The sequence below is a fragment of the Penicillium atrosanguineum genome (assembly GCF_028827265.1).
Source record: "Penicillium atrosanguineum strain IBT 20685 chromosome Unknown utg000008l_segment0_segment0, whole genome shotgun sequence".
Lineage (NCBI taxonomy): Eukaryota > Fungi > Ascomycota > Eurotiomycetes > Eurotiales > Aspergillaceae > Penicillium > Penicillium atrosanguineum.
The window spans coordinates 3,158,554-3,185,529 of NW_026623140.1; the positions used below are offsets into that span (position 1 = coordinate 3,158,554).

The 26,976-nt window shown below is 52.4% G+C and overlaps 14 protein-coding genes across 14 annotated transcripts; 4 read left to right on the forward strand and 10 right to left on the reverse strand.

Moving 5' to 3' along the window:
* Window positions 1–132: 132 nt before the first annotated feature.
* On the forward strand, window positions 133–2,526 carry N7443_010722 (uncharacterized protein; the record flags this gene model as incomplete). The annotated part of the gene is made up of 1 exon (XM_056890778.1): window positions 133–2,526. One exon carries the CDS (start codon window positions 133–135, stop codon window positions 2,524–2,526), a length of 2,394 nt encoding a protein of 797 aa, XP_056737269.1.
* Window positions 2,527–3,090: 564 nt separating this feature from the next.
* On the forward strand, window positions 3,091–3,657 carry N7443_010723 (uncharacterized protein; the record flags this gene model as incomplete). The annotated part of the gene is made up of 1 exon (XM_056890779.1): window positions 3,091–3,657. The coding sequence occupies one exon, from the start codon at window positions 3,091–3,093 to the stop codon at window positions 3,655–3,657; it is 567 nt and encodes a 188-aa protein (XP_056737270.1).
* A 134-nt stretch (window positions 3,658–3,791) lies between these two features.
* N7443_010724 (alpha/beta hydrolase) lies at window positions 3,792–5,323 on the reverse strand (the record flags this gene model as incomplete). Its single annotated transcript, XM_056890780.1, has 2 exons — window positions 3,792–4,773; window positions 4,830–5,323. 2 exons carry the CDS (start codon window positions 5,321–5,323, stop codon window positions 3,792–3,794), a joined length of 1,476 nt encoding a protein of 491 aa, XP_056737271.1.
* Window positions 5,324–5,702: 379 nt separating this feature from the next.
* On the reverse strand, window positions 5,703–6,665 carry N7443_010725 (J domain-containing protein; the record flags this gene model as incomplete). Its single annotated transcript, XM_056890781.1, has 1 exon — window positions 5,703–6,665. The coding sequence occupies one exon, from the start codon at window positions 6,663–6,665 to the stop codon at window positions 5,703–5,705; it is 963 nt and encodes a 320-aa protein (XP_056737272.1).
* A 203-nt stretch (window positions 6,666–6,868) lies between these two features.
* N7443_010726 (putative FHA domain protein SNIP1) lies at window positions 6,869–7,837 on the forward strand (the record flags this gene model as incomplete). The annotated part of the gene is made up of 1 exon (XM_056890782.1): window positions 6,869–7,837. One exon carries the CDS (start codon window positions 6,869–6,871, stop codon window positions 7,835–7,837), a length of 969 nt encoding a protein of 322 aa, XP_056737273.1.
* Window positions 7,838–7,979: 142 nt separating this feature from the next.
* Window positions 7,980–8,473, reverse strand: N7443_010727 (uncharacterized protein; the record flags this gene model as incomplete). Its single annotated transcript, XM_056890783.1, has 2 exons — window positions 7,980–8,215; window positions 8,287–8,473. The coding sequence occupies 2 exons, from the start codon at window positions 8,471–8,473 to the stop codon at window positions 7,980–7,982; spliced, it is 423 nt and encodes a 140-aa protein (XP_056737274.1).
* A 540-nt stretch (window positions 8,474–9,013) lies between these two features.
* Window positions 9,014–10,939, reverse strand: N7443_010728 (nucleobase cation symporter-1 family protein; the record flags this gene model as incomplete). Its single annotated transcript, XM_056890784.1, has 6 exons — window positions 9,014–9,537; window positions 9,592–9,662; window positions 9,711–9,853; window positions 9,909–10,284; window positions 10,332–10,436; window positions 10,497–10,939. 6 exons carry the CDS (start codon window positions 10,937–10,939, stop codon window positions 9,014–9,016), a joined length of 1,662 nt encoding a protein of 553 aa, XP_056737275.1.
* A 367-nt stretch (window positions 10,940–11,306) lies between these two features.
* On the forward strand, window positions 11,307–12,497 carry N7443_010729 (isopenicillin N synthase family dioxygenase; the record flags this gene model as incomplete). The annotated part of the gene is made up of 3 exons (XM_056890785.1): window positions 11,307–11,682; window positions 11,734–12,395; window positions 12,447–12,497. 3 exons carry the CDS (start codon window positions 11,307–11,309, stop codon window positions 12,495–12,497), a joined length of 1,089 nt encoding a protein of 362 aa, XP_056737276.1.
* Window positions 12,498–13,007: 510 nt separating this feature from the next.
* On the reverse strand, window positions 13,008–15,926 carry N7443_010730 (putative DUF221 domain protein; the record flags this gene model as incomplete). The annotated part of the gene is made up of 2 exons (XM_056890786.1): window positions 13,008–15,797; window positions 15,846–15,926. 2 exons carry the CDS (start codon window positions 15,924–15,926, stop codon window positions 13,008–13,010), a joined length of 2,871 nt encoding a protein of 956 aa, XP_056737277.1.
* A 1,087-nt stretch (window positions 15,927–17,013) lies between these two features.
* N7443_010731 (fructose-bisphosphate aldolase FBA1) lies at window positions 17,014–18,154 on the reverse strand (the record flags this gene model as incomplete). The annotated part of the gene is made up of 2 exons (XM_056890787.1): window positions 17,014–17,988; window positions 18,047–18,154. 2 exons carry the CDS (start codon window positions 18,152–18,154, stop codon window positions 17,014–17,016), a joined length of 1,083 nt encoding a protein of 360 aa, XP_056737278.1.
* Window positions 18,155–19,246: 1,092 nt separating this feature from the next.
* On the reverse strand, window positions 19,247–21,106 carry N7443_010732 (putative ubiquitin C-terminal hydrolase; the record flags this gene model as incomplete). The annotated part of the gene is made up of 1 exon (XM_056890788.1): window positions 19,247–21,106. The coding sequence occupies one exon, from the start codon at window positions 21,104–21,106 to the stop codon at window positions 19,247–19,249; it is 1,860 nt and encodes a 619-aa protein (XP_056737279.1).
* Window positions 21,107–22,235: 1,129 nt separating this feature from the next.
* lys1 (saccharopine dehydrogenase (NAD+, L-lysine-forming)) lies at window positions 22,236–23,679 on the reverse strand (the record flags this gene model as incomplete). Its single annotated transcript, XM_056890789.1, has 6 exons — window positions 22,236–22,521; window positions 22,580–22,821; window positions 22,879–23,322; window positions 23,382–23,398; window positions 23,460–23,540; window positions 23,619–23,679. The coding sequence occupies 6 exons, from the start codon at window positions 23,677–23,679 to the stop codon at window positions 22,236–22,238; spliced, it is 1,131 nt and encodes a 376-aa protein (XP_056737280.1).
* A 458-nt stretch (window positions 23,680–24,137) lies between these two features.
* Window positions 24,138–24,937, reverse strand: N7443_010734 (uncharacterized protein; the record flags this gene model as incomplete). The annotated part of the gene is made up of 2 exons (XM_056890790.1): window positions 24,138–24,754; window positions 24,892–24,937. The coding sequence occupies 2 exons, from the start codon at window positions 24,935–24,937 to the stop codon at window positions 24,138–24,140; spliced, it is 663 nt and encodes a 220-aa protein (XP_056737281.1).
* A 725-nt stretch (window positions 24,938–25,662) lies between these two features.
* On the reverse strand, window positions 25,663–26,883 carry N7443_010735 (uncharacterized protein; the record flags this gene model as incomplete). Its single annotated transcript, XM_056890791.1, has 1 exon — window positions 25,663–26,883. One exon carries the CDS (start codon window positions 26,881–26,883, stop codon window positions 25,663–25,665), a length of 1,221 nt encoding a protein of 406 aa, XP_056737282.1.
* Between the last annotated feature and the right edge of the window lie 93 nt (window positions 26,884–26,976).

Consider the following 26,976-nt stretch of genomic DNA (forward strand, 5'->3'; position numbering starts at 1 on the left):
TGTTAAGTGTCAAGGTGGATGTAAAGTGCAGAAGCTCGCCGCGCCTAACCCCTTCGGGGAATGCGGGATCTTCGTCGCGTTTACTTGGGAACTTGCGACTCTCATCTTGAGCTTCATGCCAGAGAAAGAGCCATGTCGACGCCCCGCAAGAACGATTTCTCGCTGGCGCGTCAAAACAACCATCTTCATCAATCTCCCTTCGGACACGCCCGCGAATCCAATTACGACTTCGATCTAGACGCCTTCCCGTCCAGACAGAATGGGACGCGTTCTCGACACACCTTTCGTACCGGTACTCTAGCTGGCGCATACCGAGCTGCTTCGCATGCAAGCATGTCCGATGATGGCGCGCCTCTAGGCTCGACTCCCAGTCCTCGACGTACGCGTGAGCCGTTTGTTCAACGCTCCCCGTTATCTGAGACCTCGAACACACCTGAGGAACACGCGGATGTCTATCGAAGGACAGACGAGGATGGAACGATAGCCGATCATGTCGCGTATGACGATTGGGATGCTGCTCCCGCAGTGCGTCCGAGGAGTCGCCCTAACCGGAGAGATGGAAGCCGAAATAGAGATTCAGGGTCGCTTGATGGATACTCATACTCAGACGCAGGTCTGGGTCTAGTAGATGGAACTGGAGAATATCCACCGCGTTCTGCGAGGAGAACCACCGATTACAGCAGGGACGAGCAGCGACTACGACGTGTGACAGGCAAGGAATCTCCAATCTTCAGCAAAGCAAAGGGTGGACGGGCAGCTCTCACAGCGGATAATTTGCAGCGACGGGAGGAACAGGTCGAGCAGGACCAGTTTGTGTCCGAGGGTGATGGCGAGCGTGGTCCGTCTTTGAATCTCCCACGTACCTGGGGCAGTCGCGCGGCGCGGCGGCATGACTGGACCAGGAACGTCAGCGGAAGCAGTGCTTCAGAAACACAGGAGAAAGCCGAGGAGAAAGAGAACCGAGATCGCGCTGGTTACTCGAGGTCAAAAGTAGAAGAGACCGCCGCACTTAGATCCACGTCCATTGATCCACCTGCTTCAAGGACAACCCTGAGGAATCGAAGTGCCTTGGAGGAGCGCAACATCAATCTCCATGCCGATGAAGAGACCAAGAATGAACAGACTGCAGCATCGAACGATGGTGCCCCGATTCCCAACACACCTATCGTGGTTTTCAAAAAGTCCGCATTCACCAAATCAAACACCACAAAGCGAGATTCACAAGAATTGTTGCGTAGGCTCTCCAGGACTGAGAGCCCCAAATTAGAATCGATCCAGACACCAGAGCCCCCAAAACTCTTTGAAAGGAAAATCTACGACAAGACACCCAGAGTAACTGGAGCATGGATTGATACTCCTATGACTGAGCGGGTGGCTCAAATACCGAGTGACCTAACTAAAGATATCATTCCTCTGCCGGCATCAAAAGAGCCCGACGCCTCGATCCAGCAGACGCAACCGCCTGCGAAACCGCCTAGGGATGTTCAGCCTAAGATTGAAGAACCAAAAACAGAACAGGAGACAGTCTCCGATGCTCAACCAATCAAAAGATCAAGACCGCCAGTAATTCGACCCAAGCTACCAAAGAGTGGCCTCGAAACAGTCATGGAAGATGTGAAGTCCGGCAAAGAAGACCTGGACTTAAGTGACGATACCATTGAGTACCTTCACGCTATAATGGATGATCAGACTGATCTCACCGAGGCGGAGGAAGAAGCCGCAAAAGAGCAAGAAATAGTCGAAGGTCTCGAACAAGGCGATACGAACAGCTTTCCTTCCGTGGACATGGACAGATTGCATGATAAGCTGTCCTCCTTGGCAAGGAATATCAAAGAAGTGAAAAGGGGTCTCAACAGTCTGGAGCAGCATGTTGTTCGAGACAACGAGCTTACCTCACGGCCAAGCTCTCCGAAGGATGGCCTTCAAACAGTGCACCCAGGTGGTAACCAAATTATACCCTCTGATGGTCGCGTCTACGCCGCCATCCCACTTCCCCGTTTATGGAAGCAAAACCACTTAACTGGGCGTCGCCAACTCACCATGCTCGGCTGGGTCACCTTCGTGTCACTGATTTGGTATATCATCGAATGCTCCATGTGTGAGGCATACTCCCACCCTATCTTCTCCGACACCTGCAACGGCTACTGCCTCCAACCCGATGCACCCGTGTTTCCCTTCGTGACAGTGGCAATGCTCTGGCGATGGTCCCACTTGTCAACATTGCTTGGCCCGCTCATCACCATCGGCGTGGCTTTATTCCGTCTTGTTGCGCAGCTTATGGGCCTACGGGATGGTTATGTGGATGAGCCTCAGCTCGGCTTAGGCAAACTCATAGGAGAGATTCGCATCAACGGCACCTCTGTCTCATTCCCCTGGTTGTCGCCGCCCGGTGCAAAGAACATTGCTCCTGCGCCTCCATCACTTCCACCTCAGGAGCCACGGGCACCCGTGTGGGCACCACGCAATGAAGTTCCCGCTAAGTGGGAAGAGGATCAGCCGTCGATGGATGATGATGAGTTTCTTTAATTCCGGGTGGGCATTCAGGCGTTGTTTCTTCTAGTCAGATATCCCAGAAAGGCATTTAGGGCTTGCACTTAGCGATGGAACAGTTGCAAAATATAGTTAAGTCATTAGCTTCTTCAGACGATAGCTCATTAATCAAACCTCAGAAGGTTTTGATCTACAAAGGACCAATCCACATCGCCGTGGGCAGCAACGATTCTATGAGTTGGCCCATCTCCATCCCAATTCCTCTCGAGCCAGTGGCGTCGGCCCGGAATGGCCCCTCGGAGGACATTAGTTTCTTGCCGTTGATGAAGGATCATCCGGGCGCATCATGTCTTCGCCGGGGTCTTTCAGGATTAGTGATTGGCGATCTGGTGGATCTGCGGACGCCTATGTTGAATATTGGATTCACGCCAAGCTCGAATATCAATCTCAAGGGCATGATCATTCCTTTGAGGCTTTCTGCCCTGTCCGGATAATGACCCTCGCTATGAATCGAAGACTTTACGGCTTCAGAGAAGGTGTCAGACCCTGCTATCACTCCTGGGGAGGGAATGTACGGAGCTCTCTCTAACTGAAAGGTCAATGAAGTTCTTCGGGTCTTCTAACCTACCCGTTTTCTTTTTCAAGATTCTCTTCACTCTTCCGCTGGTTATGCAGCTGTATGATCCCCAACCTCTTCAAATTACGTTACAGGTTCTACCGGTGGACTATCTATCAAGCGATTGCCTCAAAGATATTGAACAGAAGCTTCATCTGAACTGGATCAAATTTAACGTTCTGAGCACCGCTGCAATGATAGCGCCAAACTCTGATGGCTTTTGGAGCAATAAGCTTGACCACACCTGCTGGCAAACGATTAAGATGGGAACGATCAGCCCATCTGGGGATAAGAATGAGCTTTTGGTGTTGTCTACAGGCACAAAAGCAGAAACTATTTATATTGGTGATGTGCTTCAGCTGACTCTTTACGAGAATGGCCTGAAAGTAGGAAATAATCATGCGTCGAGTACGATGCCCATCGTCCCTGACTTCACAACGTACGGTATCAAGCACTATAATCAGCGGGATTGGGAGCTTTCTTTGATTATTGCTGGAGAGACGGTTGATGTCAACTTTAATGAAAAGCTGAAGATCATGCCAGCGCCTTAGTTCTTGCGTGATATAGTTTCCCGTGTCATTTGAATCGTAAATTCTCCTAAAATAAGAATGAAAGGGGTATCAAATAGATGTACTATGTACAGATAACCACCCACAGCCCTGAAAGCTTGCATGAACATATGTACTCAAAGCTTCGCCCGCTCACTCCACGCCTTCAGCAAGTCCTTCTCGGCCTCAATACGAGCCTCGAGATTCCGTCGCATACGCGCCTCAACTTCCTCATCGCTAACATCGCAAGCCTTCTCAAGAGGGATCTCCCGGGTGGACTGCATCTGGAAACCGAGGTAGGTCAAAGACCCTGTCGGTGTGACCCGGCCAGCCACAGCATCGCGGCAGAAATCCGCCATTCCCTTAAAGAACCGCTTTCCTGCTGGTGTCGAGATCATGAGCATGCCGTGGCAATGGGGCATGCCCTCGAACTGCTCTGTGATAACAGACACACCTGCCTGGTGCATCCGGCGGGCGAGGATTAGGTCTTCGTCCGTGAGACCTTCTTCTCCTGTCGAGATAAATACTGGCGGGGCATCTTTCCAGAGATCTGGGCTTATTGCCAGTGGGGAGACGAGAGGATGAAGGACCATGTCAGCGTTGGAGTACATGTCCACACGCGGAGGGGACATAGGCCACAGCGTATCCGGAGGGAATGGAAGCGGAGCAAATGGGACGTCGTCTGCATTTTCAGACAAGCCGGCCGGAGATTCGAGGTAATCATATTTGGAATTGCGAACGATGGAGGGCATTGATCGACTGACATCGCACCAGGGCGAAGTCGTAGCCACGCCTGCAGGCAGCTCAACGTCAACTTCCTTGCCATGGAAGCGAACAGATCGCGACGCGCGCTTCAAAGTCATCAGAGCCTGGAGCAGGACGAGGGATAGGTTTCCACCAGCAGAATCACCGGCCAGTATGATCTTGTTCGCCGGAACGGGCTCGTGCAATGCGCCTGGCGGCGGGTGGATCAATGATAGATAAGCAGTTAGGGCATCGACCAGTGCAGCAGGGAATGGGTTCTGCGGCGCGAGTCTATACCGCACTGAGAGCACTGGGGCCCCAGTCAAGTGGGACAGATGCGCAACAGGTACGCGGTGCGTGCATGGATCCATCAGGCTATACACAGCATCAGTTCATGTTGGAAGTACTTTCTCAAGAGTAGCTGGACTTACAAGTATGCACCACCGTGGAAATACAAGATCGTCATATCGGATGGCGACTCCTTTCGCAGCTCGGCGTACTTCTCAGCCTCTGAAAGATCAGGCTGGGGAGTGTTCTTTCCCACGCCACTGCGATAGCCAGTCCATTCCGCCTCCACGGGAGCGATGGCGGGGACATCAAAAGTCTCGCCTCCGGTCTTCAGATCATCAATTGCGCGCAGAATGGCATCGCGCACATCGAACTCCGGCTCTGGCAGAGTGACCTTGGACACCCACATCGGACCCTTGATCCCGGGATCGCGCATACTATCTTTCTGCACCGCGGTAAGCGGCTTGGAGAACGTCATGAACGAGCGAATCACCGCGACAGTCAACTCAGTGCGCAGATCCTGCTTCCCTTTGACGGGAGACATGTGAACGCCATGCAGGACAAGAGTCTTGAGGATCAGTGGGATTCGAAGCAGCAGCAATTTCAGCATGCTAATAGCATGCTTGGCCGAACTCATCTTGAGCGAACAGGTGTATTCCAAGGGCTAGAGTGGAACATGGAAGTTGGATATACTACAAGATCTTTCCCTGAATCAAACCGGATTTAGCAGTGGCGTCAGATGCCGAGGTCCGGCCACTGCACAAGCGTCTCCACTCTCGCATCTACGTAGTGCATAACTACAGTACTGGGGATCGTTTCAACGTGGCCATTCATTTAGATGCAGTTCACAATTCTTGTTCTCAAATTCAATTTGGGAATGAAATATGTTTAGTTTGGAACCGTGTCGCCGAAATACACGGCGGCTTAAAAGGTGTACAATGGAGCCTTGAGGATGAGAAGAGGTAGCTAAACATATAGCCACCCTAGATGCCATGCAAACTCACGATTGCATGCAATCAAATCGAGTCAGATCGTTTTGGTGACTCATTGGGCGTTCCATCCATTCGCGCAGTCTCTACTGTCTCCAGCGCCTTTTGGCCATCACCCGCCAGGTCTTCACCAGGCAAGCCGGTACGGGGACTGAGCTCCTGCTCGTAAACACGATGCTCGCCATCCTTCAGACCCGAGCCAGTCGGGTCCCTCCGAATGAGGAAACTTTGCACACGAGCATCGTTAGAGGGCATCTGTTGAACAGTATGCTGTCGACGGCCGCTGAGGAAGCGCATGGAATCTTCGCTGACCTCGCGCAGACGCTGCTCATATCCGGTATTTAAGCGGGAAATCCAGGATGCTTGAACTGCTCCTCCGAAAAAAACAAGAAGGATCACGAGCCGGATGAAAGTGCGGTGATCGACGATGTTCTGTTGCTTCTCTCCATGGCGATTATGCCATCGCTCCCAGTCTTCCCAGGTGGCATTAGCATAGATTGTTGGGCCGTATGGTCCCCATTCTGCTGTTGCGTCCGCTACGGTGTTATATCGTTTGGCCTGATGTTTCCATCCGGTCCCGAACTGATCGTAGGCGGCTCGTCTATTCGGGTCAGAGAGGATTTCATGTGCGTTGACCACAATATGGTAACGCTGGAGACGGACTTCTGGGGTAATGTTTCGACAAAGAGGATGCTCGTTGCAGGGCCGATCTGGATGGTAGATCTTCACAAGCTCGAAGTACCGAACTTTCGAATATGGGGCGGTGACACTTAGGTTGAGAACATCGTACGGTGTGAATGTAGGCGTTGTAGGCCACGAGTATGCATGATCTAGGGAATCCGACGCAGTGGCATAGGTTCTGTTGGTGGGGTTTGCCCCAAGACTATGGCCTGCAGCTCCGAAGCTGGGACGAGTAAGTGGCAAGGCTGCATATGGCGAGCTCAGAAGCCGAATGCCACCGCAGTAGAGAAGGCTAGCCTTCCTAAACATGGCCACATGTTTTTTGGGGGGAAGAGAGCACGGTAGAAATCCCGGTGCTCTCGAGGTACTTGAAATGCAGGCGTGCGTGATCCCCTCACTGTTTGGGCCGATCTCCGGGCGGGTCACGTGCCGCAAAGCTTCTGAGATCCTTCAATTCAAGCTCTCATCTTAAGCTTCTACAGTATTTCTCGTTTGGTTATTCTCTCCCCAAAATGGCCGGATCGGACGCCGATATTAAGAAAGAGCGGCGTTCCCCCTCACAATCCTCGGACCGGAGCCGCAATCGACGAGACCACCGCGACGACCACCGCTCACGTCGGCGTGACGATGACCGTCGAAGCTCTCGCCGGGATAGCCCGCGACGTCGATCTTCTCGCAGCCCATCTGGAAGGGAAAGTGGACGAAGAGACCGACACCGAGACCGACGACCTCGAGAGCGCAGAGAGCGATCTACAAGCTCTGCAGACGAGGGTCGCCGAAGACGCAGACACCGCAGCCACCGCAGCCACCCACACGGTGACGACCGTGATCGGGATGGTGAACGGTCATCAAGAAGGCATCGGAGCCCACGACGACGATCTCGCTCCCCTAAACGATCACCGAGCCCCAAGGCATTAGAGCGGCGCGGTCCACTTCCTTCACAAAACGATGCATTCTCAAATGAGGTGACGCAGACATCTGATGCGCCTCCCCCGGAAAAGGAAAAGGCCAACTTCAAAAACACCGGCCGACTCGCTGCTGAAAGCAATACTATTCAAACCGACGATGGTCAGGGAATTGTGCTAAAGTACCATGAGCCTCCGGAGGCGCGCAAACCGCCAGCGAAAGAAGCCTGGCGAATGTATGTTTTTAAAGGAGAAGAACTGCTAGAGATGGTCGAGTTGGGTGAACGCAGCTGCTGGCTGGTCGGCCGCGAGCGCCTGGTTGTCGATTTCCCGCTTGATCACCCCAGCTGCTCGAAACAACATGCCGCTATCCAGTTTCGCTTCGTGGAGAAGCGCAATGAATACGGCGACCGAATTGGCAAGGTCAAGCCCTACCTGATTGACCTGGAAAGTGCCAATGGCTCTACGGTCAATGGCCAAGCTGCTCCGGCAGGCCGCTATATGGAGGTAATGGACAAGGATGTGATCCGGTTTGGATTGAGCTCTCGCGAGTACGTTCTCATGCTGCCGACCTGAGCAAAGTCATTTGCCGGCAACAAAGCTACTCAATCTTACGAGCAATACTCAATGGAAAACCAAATGTCATGACATTACATCAATGCAGAGTGTTATTGTTACAGGTATCGCATGCAGGGAGGTCAATCAGAAACGACGTTGCTCAGCCAAGGTGCTCGCGCTTAGCCTCTGCGGCCTTGCCCTTTGCCTCCTGGGCTTTGCCTTTCATCTCGCCCATGGCCTCCTCTCCCTTGCCCTTCATCTTCCCCGCGACATGCTCTGCCTCGCCCTTGGCCTTGCCCGCATGCTTCTCGGCCTCGCCCTTCATCGAGTCGGTCTGGGACTTGGCAGCATCCGTCGTTGAGCCGACGGCATCCTTGATCTTGTGGGCAGCGTTCTCTGTATTGAAAAAGTCTCGTTAGTACTTCCCTTCAAGCGAACTGCTACCTGCTTCAAGGGATAAAACATACCTCCTTTGTTGATACCCTTGACAGCTGCGTTGGAGACCACATCATCGGCCTTCTTCAGAGTATCCTTGGCCGCATTGACGGGGCTTTTCTGATAGTTGGGAGTAGAGGAGATGGAGCGGAAAGCCACAAATCGGGGCGCAGTGGCCACGCGCGACCGGACGATGGGGGCAAAGCGAGCGGCGGACATGATGATAGTGATGAGGTTGGGGCTGGCGTGGAGTGGTGGATTTGGAAATTGTAAAGTAGATAAGAACCAAATAATGCAAAGACTTGCAATGTTCACGAGAAGTATTGATATAATTAAGCTCTCTTAATTGCCCCTAGCTCTGCCTTTATAGCGGGAATACTTGGCCAGGCTTTGGTTGTTTCTTGGATCACTGACGTCATGCGGATCGCATTTGTTACGTCGATACACGGTCACAATCCTACATGTCCCACTAGTCATTTCCGGTGGCTTGCCTTTTCCTTGCTTTCAAGGTTGGTTGGAATGGTACCAATCATTAATACGGTTCCGGGCTCGTCCCTCAGATCGTCCTTGAGATCGAGTCGTCATGAAGTTGAGGCTGTGGAGCTATATGCATACCGCCATTAAGCGGTTCGCGGGGACAGCTAAACAAGCTATACAGCAAGAAAGCTGTTTCCGTTGTTGGAAGAACACAATTGTTTCTAAAACAATCTAAGGGTTCAAAAAGTCACATGTCAGTCCTTACAGTCGACAATTATCGTCCTACACTTCTTTCGAAGCAGCCAGAGCGCCTTTCTCAATGACTGCAGTGTCCACCTCATTCCCAATACCATCTTCTCTCATTAGATCATTTTCATCCACGTAATCCTTGGGCTCTTTCCAGCCAGCATACTTCTCCATGCCGGCAGGAGAGGAAGCCAAGCAAGACATGTAGTACACGCCGAATGCGACGCACAGACCTGTCGGATATGCGATGTAGTAGAATCGCTGGATCCCCAGGGGCGCTTTGACGCCCATCTGGTTCAGGAATCCATAGAAATTGGGGGCAACGGCGATGAGATACGCGACAAAGGCCCGCGGATTGAATCCATAGAAGTATCTGTATAGACCTTCGGGGTGTGCGGTGTACAACGCTGGGATGTTCAGGTAGCCTCGTCGAATCAGGTAGTAGTCGCAGATCAGGATTCCCGCAATTGCAGAGAGGAATATTTGGTAGGACGATAGGAATGTGATGAAGATGGCGGCGGTTGAAAGTAGGTACCATGGGCAGATAGCGTATGAGAGAACTAGCAAATAGTTAGTGACTATCATGAGACTCACAGATGTGAGGCTGAGCATACCAGCGCAGATGAAGAAGCCTCGTCGGATGGTGATGTAGCGTGGCATTAAAGCTGCGATGTCGTTCCCAGCACTAACTTCCGTTAGCAGTCATCGCAATGTACGAGAGAAAGCAACTCACGGAATCGAGTTCTCGAAAATGGCAGAGAAAACAGTAGAGTAAACAAATGCCAACGAGATAAAGGCACAGGCAGCTCGATTTCCAGAAGTGTACCTCTCCCCCTCCATCAATTTATCCAGGAAGGTGAGAGGATTCCAGATCAACTGTATCATAATTAGCGTCGCCAATCCACGAGACGTTAATACAATGATAAGACACCTCTCCAAAGATTGACTTGCTTGCAGCTGCAATTACATTTCCCAGAACGGCTACTAGCAGATTGGAAACAGGAAAGCTGATGATCTGTCCGATAAGGACGTCGTTGGGTTTGCGGGCATAACGCTGGAGATCAGCGGCGTTGGAAATAAAGGTGCCGCAGCTCGCCAGTCCTAGGAAAAAGAACTTGAAGATAAGGTAGCTCTTTTCTGTACCGTGGACTGTCGAAGGGGCATGGAGGAATTTGGCGGAGCCTCCTGCTAAGGAAACAGTCCAGCCTAGCATAGAAAATGCGGCAGCAAAGTAAACGAAGACCTTGATGTAGACCAGGGACTTCATCTTGGGTACAGGCACAATTAAAAATGCGCAGTTTATGATCCTTTCATGCATTAGTTTGTAATTCATCGATGACCACGCATAACATACCAATAAACGAAGAAACACATCATCTGCGCCGATGTCAATGCAGACTTGGAGCCCATCTTGTCGGGAATGTTTTCGATAGATGGGAAGATGGCATGCAAAAAGACGCTTTCGTCAAAGTCAGCATCTGGATTTCATTAGACAGCTCAAGCAGCAATAGGAACTTACTATAGACACTGCGCTCCCTGGACAGAGTTGACACCATTCCACACGATTGACATCGCCGCGCGATTGAAAGTCGGCCACAGCGCACCCCATGGACCCCAGCTAGAGCGACACAAGACCGGGAATGGGATGCGATACATAGCACCAGCACGTCCATTCAACGCCATCAAACAGCCGGCCAGAAACTGGCCACCAAAGGAGCAGGCAATAGCCTCCCACATGGTGAGGCCCATAGCCATTCCCGTGGAGGCAGAGTATAGGTTGCTCACATTGGCCGTGGCAGACCACCAAAAGACGAAGTATGTGAGCTGACTCCAAGTTCGATCTTTCGTTGGTGTTGGGCGAATGGAGTCGTTATCCAACATATCCACGGTGCGTTGGTAGCCATCGCGATCGACGCTTTTGACGACCAGGCGGTCGTGTAGCCATGCGAGATCGTATCCCATTGCTCTACTGTGAGAACTGTATAAAATGATTCCACGGCAGGGTGGACGGGGCGGCACATCAATGTGATAGTATAAACAGCCAAGATCTTAGGTTACTTAGGGCTACGCCACCCCTGGTGCGCCGATAAGAAAGTCGCCAACCACCACTCGATTTCACGACCAGGATCAAGAGATGGTGATAAGACTAGAACGCTAGATCAAAGCAATGTCTCTGCTTATCAGAGCCAAGCCGGAATATCTCGCGGAGTTCGCCGTTGCATTGATTCAACTACGATTTACCGGGGAATCTTGCTACCTTTTTAAAAAAAGATAGCCGCCGTACAATAGTCCCGCTCTTATAGTTGTATCCTCCAATTTCCCCGCAACAATGACGACCACCAGCTATACGCAAGTGGAGTTACTCACCCTCCAGGGACCGGAGTTCCGCCGCGTGTCTACTGCACCACCTCGGCCGTCTACTGAAGATGAAATCCCGATCATTGACCTCAGCACCATCGATGATGGTCCCACGGCCAGGAAGGTCATTGCATCGCATGTTCGAGCGGCCGCTGAGAACACTGGGTTTTTCTATATCAAGAACCATGGCATCGCCCCGGAACTGATCCAGCGAGCTCAAGCATCGGCCCAGGCTTTCTTCGAGCAAACCGAGGAGCAGAAGAGTCTGGTCTCTCACGCAAAGTCGGCGCATTCTGATGGGTATCACGGCGTAGGAAGTACTCAAATCAACAAGAAGGAAACACGAGGTCTGTCATGACCTCACAACTCTTCCAGGTCCATAGATTAAACAATCATAGATCGCAAAGAGACATTCTCGCTTCGCTACAACCCAGCAAATGACCCAACAGTGCCCGATCCAACAGCCCTTCTCACCAACACGAGATATTCCTACGGAGACGACGACTTTCTGTGGAAGGGCACTGCCCACATCCGAAATTTCAAAGCAACAACCCTCGAATTCTATCAAGGCCGACTTACCCTCGCCCGCAAGATGATCCGCATTTTCGCCCTAGCTCTCGATATGCCAGAAGACTACTTTGATTCCGTAACAACTAACCCCGGCGCAGACGGTCTCTACGTCCACTACCCCGGCTCTCCAGAGATCGTACCGGACAATGTCGACATTGACGTCGGAATCGGTTCACACACCGATATCCAATGCGTGACGCTCCTCTGGCAGGATATGTCAGGAGGTCTGCAGGTTCTGTCCGCGAAGGATGAGTGGCTAGATGCCAGGCCTATCCCAGACACACTAGTGGTCAACATTGGAGACTTTTTGCAGAGGCTTTCCAATAATCGGTTCAAGTCTACTGTGCATCGAGTTTATAATCGGCAGACAAAGTCGCGATATTCCATGCCTTTCTTCCTTGGATTCAATCCGGATTCGGTTTGTCGGGTTGTGCCTTCTTGTATTGATGGAGAGCACTCGGCCCTTTATGAGCCTATTTCTTGTGGGAAGGTGAGGCTTCTTGCTAGCGGGTTTACGGAACTCTTCTGACTGGGTTTATAGTGGCACCGTGATCGACTTGCGCTTGCTCAGGGTAAAAGGATTTACGCATAATCTTGCGATAAGAAATCGAGTGGATACAACTCAGATAGAAATTCAAAGGAAAGATCAGGAGGATTTGAGAAAGGGTGTGTGTGATGCAAAGAGCGGAACTACACCTTTCCCCCTTTTGGACTTACCTATAACTATAACTAGCCGAGATAATCTATGGCTTCACTGTGACTGACGAGTCGTGGAGATCATGGGCAATGGCACAGTTGATTTACATATAACTAGTTTATTATGGAATATTAGTTAGGGGAAAGTGGTAATATCTATACGATCCATGAAGCTCGTGCTCAAAATTATATATCTTCTAGGCAAGGCTCAAGGTTTTAATGTTCAGAAAATGTAAATGGTTTTTTTGTACAGGGTCAAGTATGTAGTCTACATCCGAAATGCCGCTCGATGCAAAGGATCAAAAACTTCAAAAATCGTAATCTCGTAATCGCCCCGCAATCCCAAAGGCCGATCCGCCATATCAAAAGTAGTATGTATATGCACAAGATCTCAAAGGAATGCAGCCTACCGCGGGGCCCGATAGTGCTCGTACGAGGTATTGTATGGATCGTCGTCCTGCTCGACAGGGCCGTATCCACCAGTATTCCAGCGGCCGATTGGAGTCGTGTCCGTATGTGCCGGAACTTGCGCGGAGCTCAGAAGTCCAGTTTCGGCTTCGTCGGTTTGGTAGAGACCATGTCCAATTGGGCCTTCGCTGTTTCCTCTTGAGATGGGGACGCGGAAGGCTGGGTGGATAAGGGGGGCGTCGGGATCGATGTAGGGGTCTATGTGGCCTTCGTTCATCTTGAGGCCGGACATTGAGGGAAGAGAGGGGGCGGGAGAGGAGGCTCGAGATGAGCTCGGTGACCACTCGCCTCCTAGGTGGCTGCGGGGGGTGTGCGAGCGCTCGGTCATGAGATCTTCCGGGCGGCCGTAGATTCCTCCGCCAAACTCGTCGCGGAAGTCGGCGCGGTTCTTGAAGTAGGAAAAATCTAGGTGGTTTTCGGGCACGACTTCGAATGGTGCCGGCTCGGCCTTGCCAGGCTGGGAGGCTAACATTGGGTTCATGGCAATGTCTGAGTACTCGCCTGCCATGTCGCCATGGTCAAGACGGCCCTGGTAGATCTGCTTCAATGCCTCCGCGGCCTTGGCATGAACCATAGGGGTCGTGAGCTTCTTGTAGAGGGCCGGGTGGCCGAACTTGGAGTTCAGACGGTCGGCGGCCTTCTTGCCAGAATTAGACACGCCAAGAGCCTCGGCATCAGAAAGATCGGCGCGGTTATAGTAGTCGATGTCAGCATCGAAGGTCCTCGAGCAATACCACTTGAAACACAGCATCAGGAACGGCAGTGGAACGATGCAAAACACCAGTGTCCAATTGGCTCTCGCCCTGGCAACCAGAGCAACGATGACGTTGGCAAGAATGGTCGCGAAGATCATTCGGTTGAACAGAACGCGCCAGAAAGCACCGGCAGACTCGTTCTTGGTCACAAAGACATACATAAGCATGTATTTCTTCAAGATAGCGTCAATGCCGAAGTACAGAGCAGTCACTGGAAGCACAATGGGCTGCAGAGTGGCAAAACACAAGGCAACTGTAGCGTAGAATAGGAAGTAGTTGTAGTAACTGGCGTAATCGAACGGAGGAGGCGCTGTCCACTCGATAGACTGTCGAGGAGTGGGCGAGAGGAAGGTCTTGGCAAACCAGACCCAAACCAAGGTGACCATCTGTACAAGATCAATGGCCGCACCGAGGTTCCGCTGAAGAAGCCAAGTGATCCAGAAAGGCGAGATAGTGCACAGAGCACTCATCAGCTGACTATAGAGTTGACTGTCCACAATAGCCTGCCAAGCATTCTCGTCATGGTTGGTCTTGTCAATCACATTCGAGACGAAAGTCCACGCAGCAGAGAAGAGCGAGAAGACGATTAGATTGTTAAAGACGAAGAATGCATACAACTGGCCCAAGACATGGCGTTCTCGAGAAGTCTTGGTCTTACTACCAGCCTGAATTGATAGACGTCGGAAAATAATCGGGAGCAGCAGATACACAAGCGAAGTGATGGCAGGTGAAGCAATACCCTGAACCGCAGCCCAGACGTCGGGATGGGCCTCGAGCGAAGTCATAAACTTAGGCCAGACTTTGCCCAGGTTGTTCAAGTTGGCCAAGAAAACCGCAATGAGCGCGTTAGGGACGATCCACACCACAGTCAGCAGGGTTACCCAGAGAGTGTTGGTGAATCGCTTCCATTTGCGCGATTGCTTGGAAAGATGCAAGTTCTCCCAAATGAGATCGCTAGGGCGCGGAGCAAGAGCGATCGTAGTGCCCTTGGGGTGTTTCCGGCGCGCAGTCCACGCCACGGCGTGGGCATGCTGGATGTTCTCCCAGCTTGCAAACCCATAAGGCATAGCGTTTCTTCGGTCAATCGACGCCCGACCATGCTTGATTTCCTCCTCCAGTACGCGGATGCGCACTGTTAGGTAATCAATAGTGTCCACCTTTCCATCGGGGTGCTTGCTGCGCTGACTTCGAGGTGGGCGCATCATTGGCCGTTTTGCAGGCAGCTGGTCCGGGCGTCTGAGATATTTTGCGAGTACCGACTCCAACTGACGCACATGCTCCTCGTGCTCTTTGATGACCCGGGGCAAATCTCTGACATTGCGTCCGATAGCTGCACGGGGGAGGGCGGCGGTCGGGTTGACTTCGTCGGTGATTCGCAGAATACCTTCGTCGGACCGGTCTGGCTGGGGGATATCGGTAATCATGAGAGTCCGCGCATGCAGACTTCGCTGATAATCACTGCTTTGATAATACTGTCTCCGTAGTGTTCGCACCGCGCGGTAATTTCTCCAGAGGAAATATGCAATGATGGCATCAAAGGCCCAGGCGCACGCGACCTGACTCCAAATAGCCTTGGCATTCACGTAGAGAGGCGTCATGGTCGTAAGTGCGGACAAGGCCGAGGAATCATCATTTTTCTGACTCTCGGAGATGTTGATCGGGATCATGACCAGACAGCCAATGATACTGATGAAGATAAAGATGTTACGCAGCATCTTGGTGAAGCGAAGGAAAATGGCCGCATCCAAGCCGACAGTGTCGACCAACTGCGCCTCGCGAGTTTTGATGACAGGCTTGAGCCAGGCGAAGAAGCCCTTGCCCACCGGGGGCGGGGCGTGTTTTTGATCGGCATGCTTGACCTTAGGGGCATAGACGAGCGAGTGACGGGGACGAAAGAGGGAGAAAGCTACGGCGAGGAGGATGGAGATGCCGATGGAGGTACCTAGGGAGGCCCACAGAGCGCTCACTGTAAACTGGAGGGTTGTCAGCTTCAGTACCGTCTTTGAAGAGGCTCAACATACAGCAGATTGAAAGGGATCCGCGATAAGCTTGAGGAACTGGTCAGTTCCGTCGTTGCGGAGCTGCAAGCTGCGCGGATCCATGTCCGGTTGAATCACAAGATTAACGAGAGACGAGTCGGCATGAGGCGAGATGGAAAAGAGGTTGCAACGAACTGTGGGGAGTAGAGAAGGAAAAGAGACAGAAAAATAAAGTGCCAAGTGAGACAAGAGGCTTGAGAATGTACAGAAAAGTGGGCTCTGACGGGCACCGAGGGTCCAGACGTGGTTATTATTAGAAGGATCAAGCGGCCTTGCCGATCTGCTTTGGAGTTGACTTTTCGCGTAGTGCGTCAACAGTCAAGGCCCCTAATCAGCCAAATCAATCTGTGTTCCTGGTGGCGTTGCGACACGTTTGGCTCTCCAGCTGCCCCATGAGAACTGGTATCATTGGCAGACCGTCGCTTTCGAACAGGTGGAAAACCAATCAGGCGACCGATGGGGGACAATCTGGAACATCGGGGGGGTCTGGTTCACATAGAACTCGGGTCACAGTGTCACACTTCTGGAAATTAGTTTTGTTCCACCGTCCACTCGTACCTACACAGTGAGAGGATGTTTAGGAAAGCCGATTTGGAGGATTTGGAGGTTTTCAGGAAGTGGTGCCTCAGGTATCATTAAAATCACGCCCTGTCGTTAAGGCGACAAGGCACCAACTGCCCCTCCTGATTGCGTCACAATGGACGGTATACTAGATGTAGTCTCGGTCGGTTTTGCTGATGCCATTGCATCTGCGCTGCATGTCTCACAGAAACCCTCTACATAGCGATGCATTCCTCACCAACCCACCGGGCCCCAGGCGGATGGAGAAACTGACAGGATCACATGGACTCCGCCTCCAGTAAGGTTCGACTTAGCGCAAGCCAGTGCAGCCGTCTATTGACCTACTACCTCGAAACCTGGTTACCTCGGGTACACACGTACGAATCCCTTTTGAAATTCACACAAATGGCCTTGGAAAAATTTTAATGCATTCTTTTTTCCCAGTAAATGGATATAGACATTTCATTACAACGTGTCGAAATTCATCGCTACATACAACCAGTGCGCCACGTCCCCGGGCGCGCCCAAACTATTTTTCGGTGTGGAAGTATGAAAGTATCAGAAAGAGAAGAAACAATCAACCAGCAATTTACAACTGGCCGGAGGTGTTGAAGTCCTCGAGAGCGACCTGGGTGCGCTTGCTCATGGTCTTCTCACCCTCACGGACCCAGACGCGGGGGTCGAAGAACTTCTTGTTGGGCTTATCAGCACCGTTGGGGTTGCCAACCATGGACTGGAGGTAGTCCTTGTTCTTCTGGATGAAGTCACGGACACCGCTCAGGTAAGCGTACTGCATATCGGTGTCGACGTTGACCTTGACGACACCGTAGCTGATGGCCTCCTTGTACTCCTCCTTGGAAGAGCCGGAGCCACCGTGGAAGACGAAGAAGACGGGCTTGTCCTTGGAGGACTTGGTCTGCTCCTGGACGTACTTCTGGTGCTTGGACAGAAGCTCGGGGTGGAGCTTGACGTTGCCGGGCTTGTAGACACCGTGGACGTTACCGAAGCCAGCGGCGATGGAGAAGTAGGGGGAGATCTTGGAGAGGGCGTTGTGGATGGCGAGGATGTCCTCGGGCTGGGTGTAGAGGGAGTTGTTGTCAACGTCTTCGTTGTTGACACCGTCCTCCTCACCACCGGTGATACCGATCTCCATCTCGAGCCACTGCTTCATGGGGGCAGCGCGCTTGAGGTAGGCAGCGGTGGTGTTGATGTTGTAGTCGACCTCCTCCTCGGAGAGATCAATCATGTGAGAGGAGAAGAGGGGCTCGCCGTGGAGCTTGTAGTAGGCCTCATCGGCATCCATCATGCCATCGAGCCAAGGCAGGAGCTTCTTGGCGCAGTGGTCGGTGTGAAGGATGACGGGGATACCGTAGATGGGAGCCACGCTGCGGATATAGTGGGCAGCAGCAACGGCACCAGCAATGGAGGCAGCCTGGCCGTCGTTGCTAACACCCTTACCGGCGAAGTAGGCGGCACCACCCTGGGACATCTGCAGGACAATGGGGCACTTCTGGTCGCGAGCAGCCTCGAGGGCAGAGACGACAGTGGAAGAGGAAGTGACATTCTAGAGGCGGTTAGCTGACGGGGGCTTCAAGGGTGGGAGGAGAGGAACGGAAACATACAATGGCGGGAATAGCGAACTGCTTCTCCTGAGCGTACTCGAAGAGACGGAGAACGTCGTCACCGACGATGACACCGGTCTTGCGGCTAAGCTTCTCGAGGACACCCATGATGATAATAATGAAGATGTGTGAAGTTCTGGTAGAATGAAAGAAAGAAGGGAGGAAAAGAGGTCAGTCCAATGGTAGAAGTATTAAAGGCTAGCGCTTTACCGAGACGACGAAAGCGGGAGTTAAATAAGGAGGGGCAAAAAAGCAGAGGAGCTGTTTGGGTGGAGGGGCAGAAGCGTCATCGGTGAGGACTTGCAGTGTACTCACCGGGTGGTGGAGACTCGGGACAGCCAGTAATGCGCTGGTTGAGGTCACGGTGATTTCAGGGTGGGAAAACTTTGGATATGAGATCATCGAAGTGGCTAGGGAAACACACAGCTTATATGTGTCCTCCCTAGCTCTCGATTCATTCCGGTCCTCTCCGCAATGGCCCGATCTACGTTGCCGTTCGGCTTCGTTCTTGAGCTGTATAACTCTTGCTGCCCCGCCGCGGGGCACTGGGCAGCTTGAAAGGAGCACGAAGGGGTGTTGTTGGAATGTCCGGAAAATCTATCCGGGAAAGGATAGACCGCGATCATAGCTAGATCATAGAATAAAGCTATTACGAAGACGTCGGCAGCTGTAAAGAATTGATCCCTCGCGGCCCCGTCGACTCCGTAATTTGTTCGTCTCTGGCGGGGAACCGAGGAATTCAAATGCGGTTCGAGGCCGTTCGCCGCTCTTCGACGCTTCACGGGCCGCATTTGAAAACTCGCTGTCCACGTCGAAAAACCAGTCATGCCCGGCTACCTAACTGGAACGTGTCAATCCGGTTCTGTTCAGCTTCTTTGACCATTTGGGGAGTTCCACTAGATCCTAAGGATCGACAATCCGGTTTACAGTAAGGTACTCCCTGGGCTGGAGCTATGGACGCGACCCTGACCGGGTCCGCCCTGACATCAAGCCGAGCAATTGCCCCGGTCAAAGTAATCTCGGCCAGACCCCGAGATGCCAATCAATCAGGTTCATGGAGTTTATATTCAAAATTCGAACTATGATTCCATCTCTATCTCTATTGCCGCACAACCCCCCTGCACGTACCATACATGGGGTTTTTTTTATATACTGGTCATGATTTTCTACGTGAATGAGAGAAACGATCGCTTCGATGCGTCACAGGCGCCCTTCAGCCACCGCGGGGCTTGTGTCGGGTCGCTCAATCTCGTAAAACAGCAGGTAGACCTCTTTCTGCATGCCCAACACGTCAGAAGTCTTGCATTCTTTGATCTTCTCGTCTGAAATGCGCCACCAGCGATCATTCGGCTTGCGACGACGACGAAGCCGCGCACTTACCCCCGCCGTCTCGGTGGACGAGCGGGGAATGGTTCGGGAGGGGCGCGGGGCAGACGATGTACTGAACCGGCCCCTGTCCGGGGTCGGGCTGTTGCTATCTGAGTCGGTGGGTTGAGGGGTTGAGGAGCGGGAATGAGATTGACTGCTTTGGAAGGAGGGACGCGGTAGGGAAGGCGTGGGCTGGGAGGTGGGCGAGGTGTTCGAGAGCGAGGTGGTCGAGGTCGCGGTTGAAATGCTGCTGCTCCCGCCCGTGTCTAGGTCGGGGCTGCTGCGCGGTGCCAATCGCGGACTCGGTGCAGTTGAAGGGCTGACACTGTTTACACGGCTCTGTGCGTAGGAGCTGAAGGCTTCTGGCGTTGAGAATGGGGCGTACAGATGGTTGCGACGAAAGGACTCGTAGTGGCCGCTGTGGTGACTACCCTTGTGGCAGACAATAGCTAACAATTTGTACCAGGTTTGGCTCAGAATGCCTCCCAGAGGCAATCGTTCTGGGAACGATACCTTGGCCGCATTCTTGGTTGAACTGCTACGATCGAAGATCGACCGTGACAGATGAATCGCAATGACCTTGGGGAATGAAACGATGCGCATATGCCGGGCAATTCGTCGCTTGGGTGCAAGTTCTGACGGCGGTAGAATGATTCCCTCCAGCTCACTCTCAGGATCCGTATTCAATGCTTCTCCGATTCGCGTGATCTCTTGATCCAGCCGCTCCTGCTCGCTCTTGGAACGCGCCCGGACTCGCTCCGCCTTCTTGAATTCACCGGCGTGCATCAACCGACAGCGGTCACAGCGGAAATCTTCGATATACTCTGTCTTCAACAGTCCATCGAAACAGTTGTTAAGCGTCGTAGAGCTTTTCTGCGGCACCTGCAACGTGAGGTTGACAAAGGCCGTCTGATTCGGTTTATACTCGTAGTGGCAAAACTGACACACGATCTGAGATTCCAACTTTCCTTCGAATGGGAATCCCGGCTCATCGTCAATCGCCTTCAATTTCGTGTCAATAATAGCCGGTAATCCATTTTCAGATCCATCGTCAATGCGCACTTCCACCTCCGACGGGCTCTCAGACACGGCTCCCATTTCGCCGGAGCCAGCAGATGCGCTATCGAGTGCGATTGCTCGCTGTCTCGCTCGTACACCCGCATGGTACTCGTCACATAGTCTTTCCAGCACAATTTGTAAGAATTCCTGCGCGTCCTGCTGATTCCGGCTGATGCGCGTGCGGAACGCAAACTCCAGCGCCTGGATGAATCCGCGCGCCGAAATAGTCTTCTTGGAGATGGGGCGCTCATTCAATCGATCCAGCATCTCTTTCAACGCTCTTGTAATAAGCCCTTGCTGTAATCCCCGCTCTTTGTCTGGTCGTTGGCCGCGCGATAGCTCGTTCGGGCCTGGAACCGCGTGGTAAACCTCTGCTCCGTCTAACTCACGTCGGTGCAGCTCACGGATCAGATAGACGCGCAGGTCGCCCAGACCTGCCAGTGCTTGCAACACTGAGTTGATGAAGCAGTCATTGGCTAGGTTTGATAGGCCCACGATGCTCTTTTTGCGGTTGCTGTCATTGGACTCATCGCCGTCGAGCGTGTAATTTGGACCGAAGACGTAGAATAGCGCGACTGCGGCGAGCGAGGCTCCGGCCGCGTATGCAGCGACCGTGGTCGGTCTTTCTTGCATCAAGGCGCGTTATAGAGGGAGGGAGGGGGGAGTTCTGCGGAGGACGTGGCGTGGCGTGGGTGGTAGATATCGAGATCAATTCCGTGATTTCATCGCCCCATCCTCAGATTGGCTGCGACGACGACGAGGAGAGCGCCAGAGAAGTGAACAATGCAAGGGTAGTCGACGAGAATTGCAAACCGCGGTGTCTGCTAAGGAGGGAAGAATTGTGCTGGTTTTAGCGGGTTTGGCCGGGGAAGAGGGGACGGAGAGTGGACCGAAGGGTTCATATGCGGAGAAGACGGGGTGTCGCAACACAATCCGGTCCTTAGGCACCCTTTGGGGTAAACTCCGGATCTCACTGTCGGCTCAATTCGATGCCGCTGGATCTCTAGCCTGCATGGTTCGTGGAAGGCGATTGGGTATCCCGAGTGTCAGTCGTCGCAATCTCCTTGGCTCACGCCCACCCCAGCCATTTCCGTGTGACGGATGCTTCGGATATCCGTCATATAGCTATACCCCGCATGGCGCTTGAAGTTAACAGAGCCGTGGAAGCAATCTGGGGTAAACTTCTTGAGCCCGGAAGGCTTTTTGAGATTATGGTCAGGGGAAAACTGTCTCGTGTCCTAGAGGGGCCCGCGCCCTGTATATCCTGCCTACAGAATTTATCCGGCTAGCACAATCCATCTACTTTTGCCCAAAGAATCTCAAAGCGAGATTCGTTAGAGAACAAAGCCTTGATAGATCTCACCTGGACATGCACATGCGAGGCTACTGACTATGGTGAACCAGCTCCTCCTTTTTTAGACTCTGCTAGCTTCCAAGGTTGTCACAGCCCCTAGAAGAACCGGAGTCACTACTACGAATAGCACATATACATACATGCGTATAGACATTGCCACTTATTTTATTTACATTTATAGATGGAGACTTAGGACTCTGCGACTAAAAGACATACGAGGAACAATAGGGATATACAAAATTGGACAAGTCAATGTCAATAAATTTTGCCTCGAGCAAGTCATCGAGACCAGTGTCCCGAGATATACTACTCAACATGCGACTCTTGCTTTTAATAATCCTCTTGTTCCGAATCCAACGGGATATTCTATCAATGTTCCATCAAGTCATAGATCTTCATACTTATTATCTAAGGGCGCAGCCACTCGGGCAGAGTAGCCACCTTCTCGTTGAACAGCTCCTCGGCCTGCTTCCACACCCGGGCGGTTTGGCGATCCTTCAGCTGGAGGAGACTGGGCAAGAGAGCCTCGCTGAACTGCTCGGAGCTCTCACGTGGCATCAGAGACGGCAGGTGGTCAATGCTGATAACACTGAGGGGAGGGTTCTGGAAGCCAGCGGGGAGAGTCACGGGGACGGTTGGCTTGTCGAAGACGGTGGTGATGTCGTAGATGGGGATGGGGTTGTTGGGGTTGGTACTATAGGGAACAAGGTTTAATCTTCATGTATGGCGCATGTTTCGCGGATGATACTTACGTGTCAGCGCTGACATCGCAGACAACGGACAGCTTACGGTCCGGGGTGGAGAGGGACTCGACAGTCACGAACTTGGGAATAGGAGCCGACAAGTAAATGCAGTTTACGAAGATGTCGGACTCGACAATCTCCTTGAAGGGACCACCCTTCTTGGTCTCGGCCATATCCCACTGAATGATGTTGGACTCGGGAATGCCAACATCCTTAGCCAGCTGCACAGCGCCGTTACCGCAACGTCCCAGCTATACCACTATTAGCATTGACAAAACATAAGCTTTCAGAACTAAGGTATGACTCACAGCTCCAATGACAAGGATTTGGGGGTAATGGCCAGCAACCTTCTTGCCAGCCTCAACGGCCTCCGACACAGACTTGATCAGGAGGTCCTGGTTGGCATATGGAACCTCACCAGGCAGAACCTCGCCGTTGGGGTGAGTCAATTGCCAAGCCCAGTTCTTGACAGCCAGGGCAGCACCGGCGTAACCAGCAGAGAAACCAAAGGCAGCAACACGGCGGCCAAAGTCATCAGTGAGGAACTCAAGGTCGAGCAGGAGACCCTTTCCGCGGGGCCAGCGGCTCAAGACCTGATCCCAGCCACCTTGTTGCTTGTAACAGTGGGCGAAAGTGACGTGGACGTGCTCGAGGGGGAAGTCATCCTCGGGGAGCTCCTTCAGACCCAGAATGACAGCATCCTTGGGCGCATCTTTGACCCACGATCCCTCCTCGACGAGAGGGGCACCGATCTATATTATTGAGTTAAGGCAAGCAGTCGTAGGAATACGGCGATGAAGTGGGAGCTAACCTTGGCAAATTCCTCGTCTGTCTCAAGTTAGAAAGGGTCCGGTCCGCGTGGCAAATGTGGAAAGTATCGAGTACATACCGTCAAAGATACGCTGTGTAGAACGCTCGACAGTCACGTCATATCCGGCATCCATCAATGCCTTGCAGGTAGTAGGGGTGACTGCATACTCAAGTTGTGAGTAATTCGACCTCCAAAGGTCTAGTACAAAATGTCATGGACCGTAGGCGGGGCACTTACGGGCAGACCGAGCCTCAGCGGGCTTGGTCTCGGCGCGCAGCCAAATCTTTTGGGAAGACATTGTGATGATTGAGCAATTGAAAGTATATGAAGAAGAAGTAAAAGAGCAGATCAGTTGAATCGCGCTTTATCGGGGAGCACATAAGGTCCCCCGATGATAGCGGGGTTAGTTGTTCCGTCCCGAAGATGTGAGTCAGCCCCGATCATCGGCGTCGCTTCTCAATATGGTTCCCGATTTAGGGCAGAGCCTTTAGCTCGTAGTTTAATGGACAATCGATGCATACATGCTCTTACACAGGGAACAGACTATTATTTGTAGTATTTCAGGGCGCTTTTGGAATATATCATACGGATCAGAATAGCTCCATAGATGTCCATCCCAGCCGTCACAATCCATCAAGACTTTCTTCAAGTCCCTTACCAGAGACACGGCTGGTAAAGATCGAGAAACAGACACCTTAATACAACATTATCGGTGTCAAAACTGCGCAGCAGCTGGTCATTTTTGGTGCATGTAAATCAAGTCGGCTTGGTTCGGCTGCGAGTCCGGCTGCCGATTCCATCGCCTGGAATGACCTTCTTCACGGCATCCTTGACCTTTTCCTTCTTCGGTCGTGCAGCCTTTTTCGGCTCTCCATTGGTATCACCAGTAGCGGGGGCAGGCGCGGTGCCATTGGTATCCTTAGCAGGTTGGTGAGTGGGTTCTTTGACAGGTTCAGACTCAGTCTTTTGCTTTTTTGCATCCGGCTCACCCGGCTTCTCGATGACAGGCTCATCCTTATCATCGGAGACAGAAGCCGCGATAGGAGCTGCAGTTGAGTTGATATCACGCTTTTCACCGATATTTGGTTCTGGTGCGGGCTTGGACCATTCTGGGGTTGGTTCTTCCTTCTTCTGTCCTATTGGGATTGCATCGGCTGCTTCCACTGAACCTTGGCCTTCTGAGGCTGCAACACCGCCGAGAGGGTGATCTGCGACTGGCGGCTGTGCACCCGTCAGTTCCCTGGAGGCTCCTAGGCTATCGGTGTCTGCGGCAGCCTTTGCCTTCTCGAGGGTGACTGGCTCACTGTCCGTGTGAGAGGTGTTCAATACACTGTGGATTGGCTCTGCCTGCTCGCTGCCCACCGGCGCCGTAACTGTCATTGATTAGTCAGCATATACAGTCTCATGCAAGCGAAGGCCATGTCGGCGCCCTTTCAGAGAAAGTGGCCAGGTTTCGGTGATCCCAACCAATTACCCCAAAAGAAACATCTTATGCCACCGGAAGACTTACCTGGAGCTGAGGGAGTGCCTTGGACGGGGAAGCTTTCGCTGGCCATATTGTATCGATGATGTCAGGGCTGGCACGTGCTTTGCGGAGAAGATTTTCACCAAGTAGGATCGCGAAGTCTTTGCGACAAGAGAGATGACTAGGGTGATGGTTTACAGAAGAAACAAGTAGCTGTAATAGAGTCGATTGGTATAGGAAAAGGTGCGAAGTGAGGTTGCGCAGTGACGTTTACTAAGAGCAGCGGGTGACGCTAACCCGTTTCATCTCATCACGACTGGGCCGATTCGCCCATTATTGTCGCACAGCGGCCAATCCATGTAAAGAAACCCCCACAAAATGCGCCTCTCGACTCTCGAGCCTATATTCCATGCAATTCCAGGCTAATTGCCCTCTAGCGTCGAAACACCTAAGCACGCCAAGGAAGCCCTCTGGAGGATATGATTATCCGGATGGCGCAATGAGAGTGGAGAACTCTGTGCGGAGTACCTGATTCAACTTTCGTCATCGCACCGCACTGCCCCGGTCAGATGTGGACGGATCGTCCCTCGAAGAAATAATCTCTCGTATTTTCGAGGTGAAGGTGGCAAGGCAAGACTCCTGAGAAGTCCGTACATAAGAAATGTGGAAGAGGGAACTGTATAAGAAGGTTTGTTCGTTATCTCATGACATGTCGCTAAAGGCAAACATGAAGATTTTTGATCTGGCGTGCCCTAGACCTTGCAGTCAAGACCAGATATGGATGAAGGTTCATAACATAGCGTTGTAGGTGGCCGATCAAGTCAGGTTTAAGTCCAAACGACTGAGTAGATAGTCCTCATCCCGCGAGGTGTGGCTGCGTGTTGTCTCGGTCACAGTAGATTTGGTTGTATCGGGAAGTAGATTTTGCATTTGCTGAGCCAGGTTGGTGGCACTTCGGTAGTCATCTTGGTCGACCATGAGTATGCGGAGAGCGTCACACCCAATTCGAAGGAAGGCATCTTGCCTGACTGCATTATATTTCTGGAACTTGCTCGGCGTGCAAGTTTCCGCGAGGCGAATAAAAGGTCGTGGGTCGGGCTTTGCGGGATGACAGACTGCCACAGAGCTGAAGAGTAGTGACCGATTTGAAGCGAAGGTAGCGATAACGTCCATATAATGTTCATACAGGTCGATTGAGACACTTTCAACGGATGGCTTCCGGTCCATGGCTATCCGGTTAAGTTGAGCACCTGCTGCCACCAGCAGTGATCGGGCGGACACGTTGGCTTGGGGAGATGCAATGCACAACTTGCATACCTGCAAGTAGAACTCCAAAGCCGAGCCAAAACCATGCCCGTACCGGACCTCAGCATCCAGGAAATTTTCAAGGAGGTGAGTGAAAGCCTGTCTGGCCGGTACTTTTTGACTAATTAACAGTCGCAGCCAATCCAATGCGGTGGTGCTATGAATGCCCTCAGCAGCCATGAACTTGGTCAAAGCGCCGGTAAAGGCCCGCGATTGCAAAGATGCCAGTCTAGAATCGTCGTCCGTAGCCCAAACCCATTTTACTACCTTGGAAGCGGCTTTTGAGGCGTCCATGGCCTCGCTGACTCCGTGATCATCAGGTGATCGCGCAAGGAGAAGTTGGGATTTCAAGCAGGCGACGGCAGCTGGTACAGTGACTGAACCAGAAGCTACAAGCTCATCAAATACAACCATGGGTGTTTCTGCCATTCGTATCTTCTCATCGCTCGGCCGATCAACGGGCGGGAGTTTTTGAGGCACAAGTCGAAACAAAGGGCTGTCCAGAATATCATGCAGATGCTTGTCCGTCGCATGCGCCGAAGACTCGGTATTCAACAACTGTCGATCCCCTTTGTGGTTGGGGACATGGGATGCCGGGTATGCATGGTCGAGTTGACGGCGAAAGGAGGAGGTGAGAGCGTTGAGGAGCTGCTGGGATTCACGCGGAGTACGTGGTAGCGGCTGGTGGATTTTGGGCCATCCTTTAAATTGGAAGATTGAGCTGCCCTTCATGATGTGATGTCGGTGAGTCCCAGGGTAACCAAAAGAGACATTGACTGCAGGAGAAGGGGAGATCGCCGCGAGGGGTGGGCGGTGAGGGAACAG